This window comes from Typopeltis vanoorti, chromosome 12 (genome assembly GCF_054136105.1).
Source record: "Typopeltis vanoorti isolate ZY-2024b chromosome 12, IOZ_Tvanoo_1.0, whole genome shotgun sequence".
Lineage (NCBI taxonomy): Eukaryota > Metazoa > Arthropoda > Arachnida > Uropygi > Thelyphonidae > Typopeltis > Typopeltis vanoorti.
The window spans coordinates 105523209-105542118 of NC_143560.1; the positions used below are offsets into that span (position 1 = coordinate 105523209).

Below are 18910 nucleotides of genomic sequence, written 5' to 3' on the forward strand. Positions count from 1 at the left end.
GTTGAGAAATAAAGGCGATTTTTTCCAAAAAAAATGTGTTTAACTTATTTTTTAAACAAACTTTTCAAACAATATGTAAAGGATAAGCATAATTCTTTGCTTACATTCTGTAGCTATTTATCAGTTAAAAATTAATTTCTGGTTTTGTGAACTGGAAGCTATTCACTTAATTTATTGGTAAATTTCAGTTTTTATTTCAATGAAATCCCACCACTGTCAGCAGTAGTTGAGAGAATTGTTTTGACAACAATTATAAAAAGAAGAGTACATATCAATACTTGTTGTAGAAAAAGTTGTCCAAAACTTGAAATGTGGAAAGGCAGCTGGAGTAGGTGATATTCGACCAGAAATGCTTAAGTATGGAGGTAGAAAAGTTTTGCAGTGGCTACACTGCATACAGAGTCTGGTCAGAAAGTCAACTTAGAAATGATTGGAGCAGAGCTCTAATAGATCCTGTCTATAAAAAAGATAATTATAGAGGAATTTCTCTACGAAGTGTTCCAGGTAAGATTTATGCAGGCATACTTGAAAAGAGGTGAAAGACTGTGGAAGAGAAACTTGAAGAACAAGCTGGGTTCAGGCCAAATAGAGGTTTTCAAGATCAGATTTTCACTTTAAGACAAATAGTTGAGAAATTGTGGGAATATGACAAGGATCTGTATTTAAGTTTTGTAGATCTGGAAAAGGCAAAAGGTGCCCAGAGAAAAGTTTTTCAAAACACTACAACTATATGGAGTGAATGAAACATTATACATAAAATTACATAGTCTATACTAGCCCCCCCCCCCCCCCCCCATGTTCCGGACTGGTAGGCTGGTTCTCCTTGAATTCTGATGACTCGACACTCAGGAGCTACCCAGAGTTTCAAAACATTTCAAATAACTTGACAAAAACGTTACATAAAAATGTTACAGCCTACATCCATGTCCAATTTCAGCTTATTGTTTTATAGTATAGAGTAGATTTAAGTTGTCAGGAAGATGGTTTGATGTAAAATCAGGTGTAAGAGAAGGACGCACATCATCTCTGCTCTTATTCATCATCTATATGGATCACATTATGAAAGAAAGTGGTATTTGGCCTGATGTTAGAATTGGAGATATCAAACAGCTTTTTGCTTTATGCAGATAATATTATTGTACTCTTAAACACATCTGGTGCAAGTTTCCAGGATTCTATAACTAAATTGAATAATAGCTGTAACAAATTTGGCATGAAAATCTGCAACAGACTAAAACTATGAAAATAGGCAGGAGGATAAGAATACTTCTGCTGCATTCTAAATGGAGATCCTATAGAACAAGTAAAATATTTTAGCTACTTAGGTACAGTTTTCAGTGAAGATGACAAATTAAATATGGAAATAGACAACAGAATAAGCAAAGCTGGTATATTGGGTAGTCAGCTGAATAAATTTATATGGAATAAGAGAGAAATTAGCCAAGACACCAAACTAGCAGTATACAAGACAGTGTTCAAACTAGTTTTAAGGTACGGATCTGAGAGTTGGGTTAGAAAAAAATCACAGATATGAGGTGCTGAGAAAAATTAAAGGAGAGTGAACAGATAGCATCAATGGCAGAATCATATTAAAAAAGTGAAGATATTGGAATGAACTTGACATTATTAGCATTCAGGAATGTGTAAGCAGAACTAATCTAAGTTGGTATTGATCGCTTAAACAGAATGGGAGAGAGGAAAGGTTAGCAAATAGGTGTTTGATGCCAAGATGGCAGAAAGAGACCCAGAGGAAGATCAAGGTCTAAATGTATTGAGTTGGTCAGAAGTGCTTTAGATGCACAAGGTGTTAGATATGACAATATTGGAGTGCTGACAAGTAATAGACTAATCTGGAGGAAAATTGTGGATAGAAGATTAATAATGTAAATTTAATCATGTAATGCTGTCATAGTAGCCTGAACACTCTTTGAGGGTACACATCAGGAAATTGATGATGTTTTGATAACCATAACAGGCATATACATGTAATGTTTCTAGTAAGGTGAAGAAAGGAAAAATTGAACATCCTGGAGAGGCATCGCTGCTTCGCTTGATATTGGCTAACTCAGCCTCATTGGGATAAGGCTCTGAAAGGAAAAGGTTAATTTAAAAGAAAATACAGAAGTTACTTTATATTATTCTTGGATCATTAACTAGAAAAGCAAACTAGTATATAAACTTCCCAATAAAATAAGAGAATTTTATCTTTTGTATTATGTATATATATTTGTATCCTTTATATTTAAATACATTGTCTGCTTACTCTTTTAAAAGTTCTTTTTTTCCAAGAGGTTTTTGTATATGATCATGTGGAATATTCCCAAAATTAATGGCACCATTATCGAATGAATAAGAAGGACTTTCAGCACAGCTTTCACCAGGATGTGCAAGCACTGTTTGTTCCACTTCTTCTGGAGACCCTATTTTGTTGTTACTCAAACCTATATCAACTCCTTTGTAATTCACAGGTTCATTGAACCTCAGTAGTCTGTGGAGAATAAAAAAAAAAAAGAAGAGTAATTAAAAAATCTTTTACTTAAAATGTTTATCTTAAACTGATGCAAGGTCTGTTATATATATTACTTATTTTTTATTACTTTTAATACACTCCCATTATTAGGACAGCACTATATTTCAGAGAAACCTAAATAGTGAGCTGTTGAAATGAGAACTCAAAGATGTTATGTTAAAATCAGAATGCATGTATTCAAGTCAGTCAACTTTTTTTCTACATCATTTTTCTTCAAAAATACAGTGTGATATGAGCGTTATTATGCTGAAATAGACTTGAGTCTGTACTGTAACATTCTTATAGTAGCACTGCATATCCTCTAATTCATATTTCTAGGCATTACAACCAAAAGACTGAGCCTATACTAGGAGAAATAGCTTCATACCATTACACCTGGCCTTCCCTAGAAACAGAGAACATAAAACTTTATGTACTTCTAATCTGAATCCTATCCTATGTAGACTCTGAAATCCTCCTTGTTCGTTTTCACACTGGACTATTGAGATATCTGAATCACTCTTTTGGGTGTGTCATTGGGTGTTTACTTCCTGTGTCTTCTTGAGTGAAGTGGCACTCTCGATTTTCCATCAGCTGATTGTAGGCGACAGGCTTTTATCTGTCTTGAATGGATCAACTGATGATATCAGATTCTAATGTATTCACTCAGTGTATGTAAGTAACAGTACACAGATGTAGGAGTGAACGCTTAGGATATATATTTTGGCCTTATGATACGTATGTGACAAAAGGAATATACATATTACTATGTTTCAAGAAATTATATATTTGGTTTAATCCTTTATCCAAGTGTAAGCAAACAAGTTTGCGCCTGAACTATTTTCAGGACTGGGGGCAACTCGGAAAAAGAATTTAAGACTTCATATCACTTGCCCTGGTATCCCATAATGCATAGCATTATGGGAAAGATCACTACCCAGACTGGATTCGACCTTTATTAAGGTCTCATCAGTGGGAGCAACACCCAGAGGCGATACTAAGGTTGAAATAATGCAGAAGTCATATTTTCATATACAAGTAGCCAAAAGGTGTCAGACCTTATTATTAAAAGACGCTGGACTAGAGAAAGTTGTTAGAAGTTTGTCCTGACAATAGTTCAGGCACAAACTTGTTTGCTTACACTTGGATAAAGGATTAAACCAAGTATATAATTTCTTGGTATCTTTAATTTATAGTATAACCAAGTGGAAAAACTTCCAACAACTTTCTCTAATCCAGAGTATTTTAATAACCTTTTGGCTACTTGTATATGAAAAATATGACATACTGTTAAATTGTGAATGAAGATTTTATTGAACATTATAATTAACAATACCTACCATATCATAAGCAGGACTTATTTAAATTTATTTTGTTCGTCTTTTGCTTATAAAATGTTATTCATGTAATTCCTTTTGAGTTTTGTTAGTTAATTTTATTTATGTAATTTTAGGGTATATCATAGACATGAAAAGGCTCTGTATTAAATTGTCATTTATTTTATTTGCTTTATTCCTTTAATAATAATATAAGAAACTGTGATGTATGTAATTTTAATATATTCAGAAGATTCCTTGTGATATCATTTGATTGGTTGTTGTGAGAAATCATTCAAATTTCTCCTAGCGCATGTTGGAGCGTGAATTACTATATACCAAGGGAAAAGCAAGTTTGATGTGAGCTAAACTGGTGAGAACCAGTTACTGGCGGGGAAAAAGGAACGAATGGACACGAAAACGAAAAGAGAGAAACGAGTGGGGGAGTATAGAGAACGGTAGCTAGAGACTGAAGGGGGATTTTGACGTGCCGAAAACAGAATAGAAAGGACCGGGAATTGCTTGGCATTTTAACTTACCTTTTTCGGAGTTGGATTTCTACCAAAACTTCCTAATGCCTAGCAGTGGAAAAGTGCAGGACATAGGATAATACGTATAAGAAAAGGAAGAAATGGGTAGATAATTTAAACCAAATGCAAAAAGGTTATATTCTCCCGAGCCTATAAATCAATCGCGGAAATAGAAGATTCTTTTAAGTTTGTGTTACTACAAAGTAAAAGTCAGCAAGGACTTTAAAGATGTTGTTTCAATCTCCTTATCACGTGATGAAGCTATATCCTGGTAAGATTACCTTACTATACTTAGTGTGAAGTAACGAAAATTAATTCCGCCGAAAATAATTTATTCCTAGTTGCTGTATTCAGCGAGTCAAGATTGAATGTGTGATGTGCTAAGACTTTTTCCTCTTCAAGTGACAAATGCTATATTATTGAATTAAGTTACAGAATTGAATTTAAGTTAAGAACTTACAAGAACTAAGTTTGATTGACTGAGCTTAGAGAATTACAAATGAATGTCTGATGGTTCATGAGTTGTATTCTTTTTGAATATCTTGAATGAACTGATTTGATATTTAAAATGTTTTGAGATGTAACTTGAGAGTGGAGTTGTGATAGAAGTTCTTTGTAACAAGAAGAATAAGATCTGTTAATATAGTTTTTAATTATAAATTTTAAGCTCAGCTGAGTAGTGTACTAGTATCTTAATGAGAGTTTTATATTTGTTTAATTTTATGCCCCTGTTGGAACATTGTGTTATGATGTAATATGTGACACTGCATTAAATGTTTTTTTTATTATCTGAGATCGATCTAGAGTTTGCCTGATTTTCTTTCACTGAACCGCTCATTAAATATTAATGAGCAAAGTGAGAACCTCGGCCTAAAATCAGCTTTATAATACAGTTGAAGGTTGATTTATCAAAGTTGCTCATGCAATTCAGAACATAAAGTGGCGCAGTATAATACAAATTTTCTTTATGTTCAGATGATATATCAGCCTACAACTAGTTAAATACTAACAAGAGATAACTATAAGACGACAAAACTTGATTGAGCAGAAGCTACGATCCAACAATACCCCCCCCCCATTTGGTGAGAGTGACCATGTAATCCTGACTTGGATGAATAGACATGTAGATGTATCAAAACAGAAGGAAGTCATTCACAGTAGAGAATTTATGGAGACAAAAACATGTGTTGAAATAATTACTTTACTTATAATTAAGAAAATAGTATTTGACATTTCAACCATATATCTCCATAAATATATGGATCAGCCTTTTATTTTTCTCGAGGTACTTTTAGTTGTCTCATCATACAGATTGCATCTGGTTAATATCCACTATTTTTCTGAATCTTTTATTCACTATTATTTCAAATGTCTTTGGTACATGTTCTGTAAGTTTTATTCCTCTGTAGTTTCCATTGAAACCTTTGTTAGTAAACAGGTACTACAAAATCTCCTTATCCAATGCTCCAGTATCTTTTCCTCTCTCCACACTTTATTAAATAGTTCATGGGTCCAGGCTACTCCTCCTTTCCCTACTGCTTTTATCATTTCTTTTTCTTATATATATATATATATATATATTTTTTTTTTTTTTTTTTTGTATTTATCATTATTTTGTCTGCAAGAACAGACAAAATTTTGTGATTTTATCCATAAAAGCTATCTTGTAATCAGCAAACCTATTTATTTTGTCATACAATGAAAATACAATCTAAGGAAAAAAATCCCCAAATTTTTTTGCTTCACTTTTGTACTGAGTAAAACTATACGAAAACTTTCTAAATGTTAATGGCAAGAAAAATTCTAATTTTCAGCCTTACAAATGACTTGGTATATCCAAAAAAGGTGCTTCTTATCCCTCCAAAATATATATATCTGGAGCCGTAAGTTGTAGAACCGCATGCAAACCTACTGATTATATATTCTTTTGTTCATGTAACTTCATTTTTATTTTCAAATTGTATATATTTTCTAAAAGGATGCACATAAGAAATGCAAGTAATATAATTATAAAATATTATTCAAATTCCTTATATACTTACTTATCATTAAATACTGCATCTTTAATAACACCCATAAGTGGTTGCCTGCTTGCAGCCATTGCTTCAACTGGTATAGTATCTTTGGCACCTCCAAGGAATAACCCACCATTAAAAGGTGCTTCTATATCTTTTGCTCCTGTTGTCAAATAAATCTGAGAAACTTCTTCATCATCTATTCTCAGAAAGAGCCTGAATTTAAAAGAGAAAGAAAAACTCATAGTATATAGTGCTGCAGATGATTGTAAATAATCAGTATAATTGATACTCAATATAATAATGATTTAACACCTCTTTTGGTTATGTATTTACATTAAATGGAGCTTTATGTATGCTGTACAAATATATAGAAGAGGATTATAGGTATTATTTCTGGGAAAATTCCCTGATCTTATTCCATAATATCCTTCTCCTTTCCCCCCATCCCAAAGTATTCTCTGCCCACCTTTAATAATTTAAAAAATATAAAAAAAAAAACCGCGGGTTTTCAAAAATGTTCAAAAAGGTTTGCTCCCATTTTTCCGACGCTTCCCCCTTCCGTTCAGTCATACATCCTTCCTTCAACAATGAATGTATATTACCATACACTGGGATGCCATAGAAAAAGAAGTCAGTAAGCAACAACCTACAAAGGTATGTCCAGTTTTTTCTTCCTATATATTCTTCATATAAAACATCATCAGTAATGCCCTAAAATTAAAAGTAAAAAGCCAATGACATTATAAAAAAGGGGTACTCCTAACCCAAAATAGGCTAAATAGCCATAAAAATAATATAGGAGAGAGTGAGAATTATAGGGATTTCCTTTTTGCATGTTCCAGACCAGGAAAGATTTATGCATAACATAACTGAGAAAAGGTTACTGAAAAAAACATACTGGGTTAGTTGAAATTGTTGCAAGTTTTTCCACTTGGTTATACTATAAATTAAAGATGCCAAGAAATTATTATTGGTTTAATCCTTTATCCAAGTGTAAGCATCCCATAAAGCAAAGAACATATCCTTATGCACATGCATAATGCTATGCATTATGAGAAGAGTCACTACCCAGACCAGTTTTGACCTTTATTTGAGGTCTCATCAGTGGGAACCAGACCCAGAAGTGATTTCAAGGTTGAAGAAATGGAGAAGTCACATTTCCATATAAAGCAGGGATACTAAGGCAAGTGATATGAAGTTCAATATATGTAAGCCCACTATATACGAGTTGCCCAGTCATGAAGTTACTTCATGTGCAAACTTTAATAAATTTAGTTTACTCCTTTATCCAAGTGTGAGCAAACAAAGTTTGCACCTGAAAGTATCTTCAGGACTGGGGTAAGTTGGTACAACATCAGGCAACTCATTGCAAAGGTGGAGCAAGGTAACATCACTCCTATCTCAGTATTTCCCAAGTGTGAGCAAACAAAGTTTGCGCCTAAATAAAGTGCTTGGATAAAGGATTAAACTAAATTTATTATAGTCTAACCAAGTGAAAAATAAACTTTCAACATCTTTCTCTAAATCCAGAGTAATTTAATAAAAAGGTGGCACACCCTTTGGCAACTCCTATAGGTAGAGATGACCTTGCTAATGCTTCTGCCTGGTATCTCCACTTGGGCCTGGCTCCCACTGAAGAGACCTCAATAAAGGTCGAAACTAATCTGGGTAGTGACCCTTCCCTTAATGCATAACATTATACATATCCACAGGAGATGTGTTTTGCATTATGGGAGATACTGAGATAGGAGTGATGTTAGCTTGCTCCACCTTTGCAACGAGTTGCCTGGTGTTGTACCAACTTACCCCAGTCCTGAAGATACTTTCAGGTGCAAACTTTGATTGCATTAAACTAAATTTATTATAGTCTAACCAAGTGAAAAATAAACTTTCAACATGTGCAAACTTTGTTTGCTTACACTTGGATAAAGGATTAAACTAAGAATATAACTTCTTGGCATCTTTAATTTATAGTATAATCAAGTGAAAAAACTTTCAACATCTATCTCTAATCCAGAGTATTTTAGTAATAAGGTGTGACACCTTTTGACTAGTTGCACATGGAATTATGGCTTCCGCATTACTTCAATTTTGTATCACTTCTGTGTTTGGCTACCACTGATGAGATGAGTAATGAAATTCTTATACAGACATTCTCATAATGAGGTAAAATTAGCAACATACAAAAGGATTTATCAGGTGAAGATCTAAACTGGTTTTCTGGATGTCACCTCCCTGATGGATTTGAAAACACTCCATACCAAATTTTGTCAACATTGGTACAACCCGAGTTATGGTAAGCTATCCTGGAGTACAAAGGCAGTGCCTGTGTTGTGGTTCATACGATCATTTGGGTGGTAACTGCCCCAAATCTAAATGTTTCAACTGCATGGAGATCAGACATATCGCTAATCAGTGCCTCAAACCATGTCAGAAATGAGAAAGTTCTGAACACCACTAACAATTGTCCTTTTAAGAACTTGCACTTAGTGCCAGTAGAGCCAATTAGAACACCGAATATATCAGAGAGCATAAAAAAGAGTTCCCAGATCTACCAATTCAGTCTAATAAAGATGGCGCATTTAAAAAAAAAACTACATTTGGTTGCATGCTTTTTGTGATTTTACCAAATCAGCTAGAAATTAGCCCCAAAATCCCAGAACCTCAGCAGCCACTTTCCCAGTCAAATATGGAGGGAACAACATCAGTTGAAATTACCAATAATGAACCTAGTATAACAAATGAACAGATGTAAGACGAAATGTAAAATCATGAAACTGTGCTACAAGGAGAAACAAGTAAGACAATTGAAAGAGATTAATATGCAGACAAGAGCCTCAAAAAGGAAAGATGAATTAATAAAAAAAAATTGAGGATAAACAAACAAAAAATTAAAAAAAGAACTACATCTAAAAGAAAACGTAATAAAAAATGTAAAGATGAAGAAGGTTGCAGATTGTCAAATAAAAAGTCTTCAGGCTCAGAAGAGTTTACGGACTATGAAGAACCATCTGATACAAATAAAGGAAAAATAAAGTTTACCGATTCAAAGTTTTCTCAATATGATTATCATCTACATGAAAAGAAAATAACTAGCTTCCAAATCAAGATAGGCATGAAATTGAAATAATGGAAAGCAATTGTAAAAAACTGGAAAACAGTTTACAAAAAGCAGACTACAGAATTGGTCCTTCACAAATTGAAGACCTTATCAGGTTCATTCAAAATCTAGCAGTTAAAGACTTACCAGTGGCACTTCACTAATCATAGCATCTCCTTTCTGCATTGCAAATTAAACAAGAAACTATATGGAAACTTATGCTACTCCATAATATCAGGTTTTTATTTCTCCAAGAAGCATAGCTCTGCAGATATAAAAACTTCAACAGATAGATATCTTCTTTCTTATTGGAGCTTTAGAAGATTTAATAGGGCTGGAGTAGGAGTTCTTATTCTTGTCCCCCTCCTTGGATCATTCTGTAATATCCAAAGGGATGCAGAAGGGAGAATCTTAACAATAGACTGGAAAGACTGTGGATGTGTAATAAGGGTTATAATCCATCCAATGGAACAGTTAGAAAAATTCTTCCAGGAATTAGAGCAATATTTATACAGTGCTCACTACATCATAACAGCTGGAACCTGGAATTGTATTCAAAAACCCCACATTAGACAAAATAGGAGTACATCCCTGGAGTGGAAAAGTGGGATATGCACACTTACAAACATGTCTTGACAATGCTCAAATATTAGACATATGGAAGATTCACAGTCCTAATTCTCCAGGCTTACATGTACATGAATATTGGTACCCATCTTGATCGAATTTATATCTCTTCTTCCCTTAGAAATAGGATAATTCAGATAAAACATCTTGACATCAACATGTCAGATCATAATCCAGTTCTACTTAAATTCTGCTGCATGGAACAAGTAGAGATCAGTTTTGGACCATAGAGACTTTCACCAAATTTTCCATTGATCTTTTCAACCAAATTCCAGACCCCTCTGTTCAACTTGGAATAATGTTGGGATATGCAGTTAAAATTCAAACAAATAGTAAAACAGAATATGATGGAAAGGAACGGACTTTCCTCAAAAGAAAAAAGTTGAAAGACCTATATATAGAGAGAGAGAAGCTAGTTTATAACTAACCAATGCAACAGTACAGTACAGAGTATAGCAACATCATTAGAAACATTAACATAGAGATAGAACTGGAAAGACAGAAATAAGTAGAAGAAACAAATTTTAAAATAAGAATACAGCAGCACTTAGCAGATTGCCCTTCAGCTGCATTCTTCAATAGACAATTCACTAAATTCTGCAAAGAAAGGACTATCACTCAAATCTGCATTGATGGTGAAGATATGCCCCACTCAAGACATCCTTAATTCCTTTTAAAAACATATTTTTGTACGTTTGAAGATAATAGCACTGTTGGAACATTAATGACTTTCCTGTTCATATCAAAGATAAGACTTGACAGGCCAATTATAGCATCTGAAGTTACCATAGCCTATAAACAATGCCAGACAAGACTCAGGACCCTGATGGTCTTAGGAATAGAACTTTACCTTGTGGCCTTAGGGATTTTATTCTTTCCATTATAGTGGTACTGTTTAATTCTTTTCTCTCATTAGGTCACATACCAAATGAATTTGTAGCAAGCCATACCATCTTCATTCCAAAACCCAACAGAGATCACACCTTGATCAGCAGCTGGAGACCTATTTCTCTATCTAATACTGATACAAGATATTTTTCTGCATTATCAATAACAGGCTCAAAGTGGGAATGAGATACATAATCAAAAGCACACAGGTGTATGGAGTTCCAGGCCAAGAAGTAGAAAATTTAATCTGTTTCATGATATGTGATCTAATCTGCTTACTTAATATGAACAAGCAGCTGATGGAAGTGCTATCAGTAGACTTGACTCAAGCATTTGATAATGTCTGGCATCCCTTTCTGTTCCACATCCTACAGCAAATTGGTGTAGGTAACAAGCTGCTATCTGTTATCAAAGGAGCCTATGCCAATTCAACCACCTGCCTCCTAGTTAATGGGTTCCTGTCAGACCCAGTCAAAATTCAAAAAGGAGTAAAGCAAGGTTGCCTTCTTAGTCCACCGCTCTTTGCATTGGTTGTTGAACCATTCTTACAGGAAGTTGACACATACTATGCAAGGAATATTAAATACTTCAACTATGAAGTAAAATAAGGTATTAGCATATGCTGAGGATGTAGTGGGCAATTTGAAGGATAATGATTCCATATATATATATATATATATATATATATATATTTTGGTATTCTGGAAAAATTCAGCAAGTTCAGTGGATTAACTACGAATGCAGACAACACAAAAATAAGAGTTTTTGGAAAGAGGGATCTTGGAGGTATTCCTTTTGGACTAACCCCTAAGAGAGAACCCATTATTATACTTGGAATTTTGTTCTCCACTTACCCAATATTACCAGTCCAAGAACTTATATACAATAACCTAGAAACATTAGAAGACTGGAAAATAGGGCCAGTATCCTTTTCTTTTAAAGCCATAGTACTTAAAACCATAATCTTTCCTGCTCAGTTGTACTTAATAAATATTACAGACATCATAGAAGCTGAAGAAAAGCAATTATATATTAAACCTGTGTTTTGGTCTACCTGACACCAAGAAGTTAGAAAGGAATTTTTTCAACTATCAAAGAAGCATGGAGAATTTGAGCTTCCAGTTTTAAAATTCTGCTATTTAAGCAATACAATTTCAAAAATCCATAAAATACTGTAGAATAATCACACATGTGCAGACCTTCTCCTGTACTACCTAGGTTTTCATCTTCCCGTTTGGAGTTAATGATTATAAAGGTCCAAAATGTGAAGTCTCTGAATACTGCAACTGTTCTTGAATACTACAACACTTTGTGCTTAACTTTAAGACTGCTAAAATACTCTGGCATTGACATTCTTTCTATTAAAAAAAAAAAAAGTAAAATTTAGTATAAAGAAATCTTTAATCTCTTTTGCCATGAAATTCTACAATTGGGTATTGACAACAACACTTTGTTACATAACTTATTGAAGTTCCAAGGATACCCTAACAGGAGGGATGGACATTTGATGGCTGCCTTCCAGTCAATACCATCAAATGGAGGTACTAGATATGGAGATCCAATCTGTGACATCTGTTACCAATTGGAAACAGTAGAATGTGCATTCTACAGCTGCCCTCTTGCCCTGCAAATTTGGAACAGATTATGTAATGTTTGGCCATTTCAATACTTACAATAGAACAGGTTATTTCTTTTGCAGTACCCATCAACTGTCAGCAATGGGAAGAGAATTTTGATTTTTATAATTAATGAGTTAAAATACTATTTATGGAAGGTTAGAAAGAAACATGGATTTCAAAACCAGCAATATGACATCCAGATGCTTTATAATATTGTATTGTGGGAATTTTATTGTTCAGTCAGACGATTTTTGTACTTAGAAAAAGAAGCATTCTAGGAGATATTAAATTTTTGACTAGGTGGTGTAGACCACCCACATTATGTAATATTCACGAGGGGGAGTAAAATTCTGTCTATTTTTCCTATGAAAGGGTTTTTAAATGGTTCCATCTTCTTAATTCAATGTGGTCTTATGGTCAATTGCAGGGATGACTGGAGAGCAATCCCAAGCAGATAAGGCTAACCACCTATTAGTCATCTTTGCACTTTAGTTTCCATTGGTCTTTTGGTTGTTCATCTATATGAGATTGGTGAAAAAGGAAAATTGATAGCCTTTGGCTATATGATGATATAAAAGAAGCTGAGGCCTTCTCTCTCTCTCTCTCTCATACTATCTATCTATCTGTCTTTTCTTTCTCTTAATACTGTCAGGCTCTCCTGCATCCCTATGCATCCCCTTTACTTTTTCACCTCAATAAAGGTCAAAACCAGTCTGGATAGTGACACTTCCCACAATGCACAGCATTATAAATGTCAATAAGGATATATTCTTTACGTTGTGGGATACTAAGGCAATTGATGTGAAGTTGTTAGCCTATTTATACGAGTTGGCCAGTCTCGAAGTTACTTCAAGCACAAACTTTGTTTACTTACACTAGGATAATGGATTAAACCAAGAAAATAATTTCTTAGGATCTTTAATTTATACTGGGTTAGCATTAAATCATCATCATTAGTGTTCAGTCTCTTGACAGGTCCAATGGTATATCTCAGCAGATTCTCTTCCTCCAATTTCCTCTGTCTCTTGCTTCTTCCTTCATCTCTTGATATCCTCTTCTGTCCATTATATCGTCAACTTGGGGAAGTTTCGTGGAGGGAGGAATTGGAAGGACGGGATATCATTAGTGCTTGGGAAATTGTGAAGGAATATTTGTTAGCAGCAATAGTAAGCTGTCTTCCATGAGTGAAGAAGAGAACACAATTTGGAGTAAAGTGGATGACTTCTTCTTCTTCTTCTGCAGATTTTCCCACTTAAGTAGGGTCGCTGTTTGTAGTGAGTCTCCTCCACAACCTCCTGTCTTGGGCTGTAGCCATATCCAAGTTCTTCATCCTCAAGTCCTCCTCCACATCTCCCTCCATCTCTTCTTTGGCTGCCCGTGCTTCCTCCTCCCCTGCACATCCATCTGCATGACCTTTCTTCCCACATACTCTTCCTCCCTCCTCATCACACATGACCAAACCATCTCAATCTTGCTTCCTGTATCTTTGTTCCTAAGTTCGTAACTTTCACTGTTCCCCTTACACAGTCATTTCTCAGACGATCCTTTCTGGTCACACCGCACATCAACCGGTAGCATTCTCATCTCTGCTACCTCCTGATGTTCTTTTTCCTTAGGGCCACAGTTTCCATAGCATAGTAGGGTCGCTGTTTGTAGTGAGTCTCCTCCACAACCTCCTGTCTTGGGCTGTAGCCATATCCAAGTTCTTCATCCTCAAGTCCTCCTCCACATCTCTTCTTTGGCCGCCCGTGCTTCCTCCTCCCCTGCACATCCATCTGCATGACCTTTCTTCCCACATACTCTTCCTCCCTCCTCATCACACATGACCAAACCATCTCAATCTTGCGTCCTGTATCTTTGTTCCTAAGTTCGTAACTTTCACCGTTCCCCTTACACAGTCATTTCTCAGATGATCCTTTCTGGTCACACCGCACATCAACCGTAGCATTCTCATCTCTGCTACCTCCTGATGTTCTTTTTCCTTAGGGCCACAGTTTCCATAGCATACGTCATAGCTAGTCTCACTACTGTCCTGTAGCTTTTGCCTTTTAGATTTATCGCATAGCACTCCAGCCATCTCTCTCTCCAGTTCCTCCATCCTGCATCCCACTTCCTTCTCAGCCTCACCATCCTCTTTCATTGTTGAACCTAAGTATCTAAAGTCACTGACCTTCCTGATGACATTTCCTTCCGGCTCTAGATCTGTCTCCTGGCTGCCATCCACTTTGCAACACATATACTCCATCTTATTTCTGCTCAGTCTCATACCTCTCTCTTCCAGTACTTTCCTCCAACTTTCCAGTTTAGCTGCCACTTCTTCTCTTGATTCTGCACACAACATAGTCCAAGGCACATCTTCTCTCACCTCTTCCATCACAATATTAAACAGGAACGGACTTAATGCTGAACCTTGATGCAAGCCAACTGTCACTGGAAAACTTTCGGTCTCTCCCAGGCAGATCTGAACTCTTGTCTTCACATTTCTGTACATCTCCTGCACCAGCCTGACATATTTCTCCGGTACCTTCTTCTCCCTCAGACACTTCCAGACTTCTTGCCTTGGCACTCAATCATATGCTTTCTCCAGATCAATAAATACTAGATGTAGCTCCCGTTGCTTCTCTCGAAACTTTTCCATCATCTGTCATAACCCAAAGATAGCATCTGTCATCAATCGACCAGGCATGAAGCCAAATTGCTCCTTTGCGTTCTCCACCTCCTTCCTCAGTCTTCCATCAAGAACCCCCTCTCGGATTTTCATTGTGTGGGACATCAACTTTATTCCTCTGTAATTCTTACAGTCTTGCATCCTTTTTACTCTTGTAGATGGGGACAAGAGTACTTTCCCTCCATTCCTCAGGTATATTTTCCTGTTGACAAACTTTTATTAACAGGTCCCACAGCAGGTCAATTCCCTCTTCCCCCAGTGGCTTCCATGCCTCCACCGAGATCCTGTCAGGGCCTATCGATTTTCCATTCTTCATCCTATTTACGGCCTCCTTCACTTCCACTCTACTAATGTTCTGCACCATCCCCTCATAAGCCCCCCCCCCCATCTTCTCTGTGAGTCCTTGCATTTTCTTCTTTCAAAAGCCCTTCAAAGTATATTCTCCATCTGTTTCTTATATCCATATCCCTCATTAATACCCTTCCTATAGAGTCTTTGATCTGCCTCACATGTATGATGTCCTTTGATGTCTTATTTCTACATTTTACCAATCAATAAATCTTTCTCTGTCCTTCCTTTGTTTCTAATCGATCATAAAGGTCTTGATATGCCATGGCCTTCGCCTGTGCAACAACTCTCTTGGCTTCTCGCTTTGTCCTCTTCCAATCTTGACTCGTCCCACTTCTGCTTTGCCTTCCTCTTAGCCATCACTGCTTCTTGTACATTATTATTCCACTACCAACCCTCCTGCTCTCTAATCTTTACAGATGTTTCACGAAGCATCTCAATTGCACAGCTTAAAATTGCTTTTGAATTATGTCATCACAGATCTTGTACACTTTTAGCACATTCTCTCAAAACTCATGGTGAAATACCATCCAGTCCCACAGCTTTACTGATCCAGAGTACTCAGTATTTGGAACACACTCTCCTCCTGCACCTCTAAATCTCAATGACAAACAATATTAAACAGGAACTGCATGCGAAAAAGAGGCTATGGAAGAGATATAAGGAGACAGGTGAAGAGAAGATGCATGAAGAATATAAGACACAGGCCAGGAGAGTGACTAATATGGTAAAGAAGGCAAAACTGGAATATGAGAAGAGATTGGCCCAAGATCCGAAGAAAATCCTAGGGAATTTTTTAGCTATGTGGCCATTAGGAGGAGAAATGACTGAGGAAGAATGACATTGTGGGATAAAAATGGGAATAGAGTGACTGATGCAGAGAACATGGTGGAATTATTCAATGAATACTTTATTGGAGTATTTCATCCTGGAGGAGTAAATTTTAATACGAGGGATAGGGCAGGTTCGATTTAGAGGTGCAGGAGGAGAGTGTGTTCCCAAATACTGAGTACTCTGGATCTCAGTAAAGCTGTGGGACTGGATGATATTTCACCATGAGTTTTGAGAGAATGTGCTAAAGAACTGACAGCGCCTTTGACCTGGCTTTTCAATGAAAGTCCGGCTGCAGGAAAGGTGCCCAGGGAATGGAAGGAAGGTAAGATAGTTTTTCTTGGACTTAGCAAAGGCATTTGACAGGGTGCCACATGATAAGCTGATATTTAAGTTGCAGCACATGGGGTCTGGATGTCAGGTTGGTCAACTGGATTCAGGATTGGCTGTCCGATAAGTATCAGAGAGTTGTGTAAGGTAGGGCAGTTTCAAGGAGGCAGAGGATTACAAGTGGGGTCCCACAGGGCTCAGTACTGGGACCTATATTGTTTAGCCTTTATATCAGTGACATTGTCAGTGGATATTCAGTTGTTTGCAGATGATGTTGTGGAAGGATTATTAGTAATAGTGCAGATGTGGTAGTCCTGCAAGAGAATTTGAATAAGCTAGACAGATGGGCAAATGAATGGGTGTTTCAGTTTAATGCAGCAAAATATAAGGTCTTGAGGTTTGGGACAGATCAATGGGACACTGCATACTCTATGGGAGGATCTATAGGGGAGACAAGAGATCTGGGGTTGATGATTAATAGAAACCTGAAATTTAGGGGACATATTGCAAAGGTGGTGAAGGTAACACAGAGGATTGCTGCAATAATGAGGATACTAACCTGCAGAGATAAGAGTTATCATTCCGTTGTATAAGACTCTGATCAGACCACACTTGACTAACAAAATTGGGAATTAAACAAAATTGGAAGCTAGTTTGTTAGCAAAAAAAATTAATTCTTTCAATTATTTAAATTAAGGGGATATTAAATCCCACATTATTTCAAAGCCAAATAAGAAACTCAAAGATCGGAATCAAAGAGTTTAATGCTGAATATAGTAAACTATAAAAATTTTGGCAGATTGTAGCGTAAGCTAAAGCACATAGTTCAACACTAGGTCAACTCGTTGCAAAGGTGGGTAAAGTTCTGATCACCATTCTTAGTATTACCCATAATGTAAAACACATCTCCTAGGAGATGTATGATGTTATACATTATGGTGGAAGGTCACTACCCAGACCGGTTTTGACCTTTACTGAGGTCTCATCAGTGAGTAGGTAGACCAGGTAAAACTGAGGTTGTAGCGAAAAGAGCTCTGAACTTTACCCACCTTTGCAACGAGTTGCCCTAGTGTTGAACTATGTGCTTTAGTTTACGTTACAATCCATCGAAATTTTTATAGTTTACTATATTCGTCATGAAACTCTTTGATTCCGATCTTTGAGTTTCTTATTCGGCTTTGAAATAATGTGGGATTTAATATCCCCTTAATTTAAATAATGTTACATCACCAAAATGAAGCCTATTCGCTCTTTTTGCTATAACTTCAGTATTACCTGGTCTACCTACTCACTGATGAGACCTCAATAAAGGTCGAAACCGGTCTGGGTAGTGACATTCCACCATAATGTATAACATCATACATCTGCTAGGAGATGTGTTTTACATTATGGGTAATACTAAGAATAGTGAACAGAACTTTACCCACCTTTGCAATGAGTTGCCCTAGTGTTGAACTATGTACTTTAGCTTACTCTTGATCTGCCAAAATTGTTATAGTTTACTATATTTGGCATGAAACTCTTGGATTCCAATCTTTGAGTTTCTTATTCTGCTTTGAAATAATGTGGGATTTAATATCCCCTTAATTGAAATAATGTTACATTGCTGAAATGAAGCCTATTGGCTCTTTTATTTAAGTAATTTATGGGTGCACCTGTTTTGACAACTCGTATAGCAAAGTATATAAGTTCTTTTCACTATAACCTCAGTATTACCTGGTCTACTTACTCACTGATGAGACCCCAAAGAGGGTTGAAACCGGTGCGGGTTAGGCTTGAGTTCTGAGAGGCTCTGTTTTGGGATAGGTTTTTGCCTGTTTCTGATAAGGGCCACTGCTGAGATCATGGCTCTGCTTGGTGGTGGGGCGAGCCTGCCACTGGGTAGAGCCAATACTGAGAAGTTCTTCTTGGTAATGGAGTGAGCCTGTCACTGAGTGGAACAACACTGAGTTGGGCAATCTTTTGGGATTGTCTTATTTTTAGAGCCCGCTTCACCTATACATAGGTCGAAACCGGTCTGGGTAGTGACCTTCCACCATAATGTATAACATCATATCATACATCTCCTAGGAGATGTGTTTTACATTATGGGTAATACTAAGAATAGTGATCAGAACTTTACCCAC

General features: G+C 36.3%; 1 protein-coding gene across 1 annotated transcript in view; it reads right to left on the reverse strand.

The window, feature by feature from the left end:
* The window catches only part of LOC150101107 (laminin subunit alpha lam-3-like), a 789889-nt gene that overhangs the window by 61713 nt on the left and 709266 nt on the right, over positions 1 to 18910 (reverse strand). Inside the window, exons 57-58 of the mRNA XM_090402236.1 lie at positions 6398 to 6586; positions 2264 to 2488 (exon numbers count right to left, since the gene is read on the reverse strand). Coding sequence (XP_090258362.1) covers positions 2264 to 2488; positions 6398 to 6586 — 414 coding nt within the window. The remainder of the gene's footprint in view (positions 1 to 2263; positions 2489 to 6397; positions 6587 to 18910) is intronic.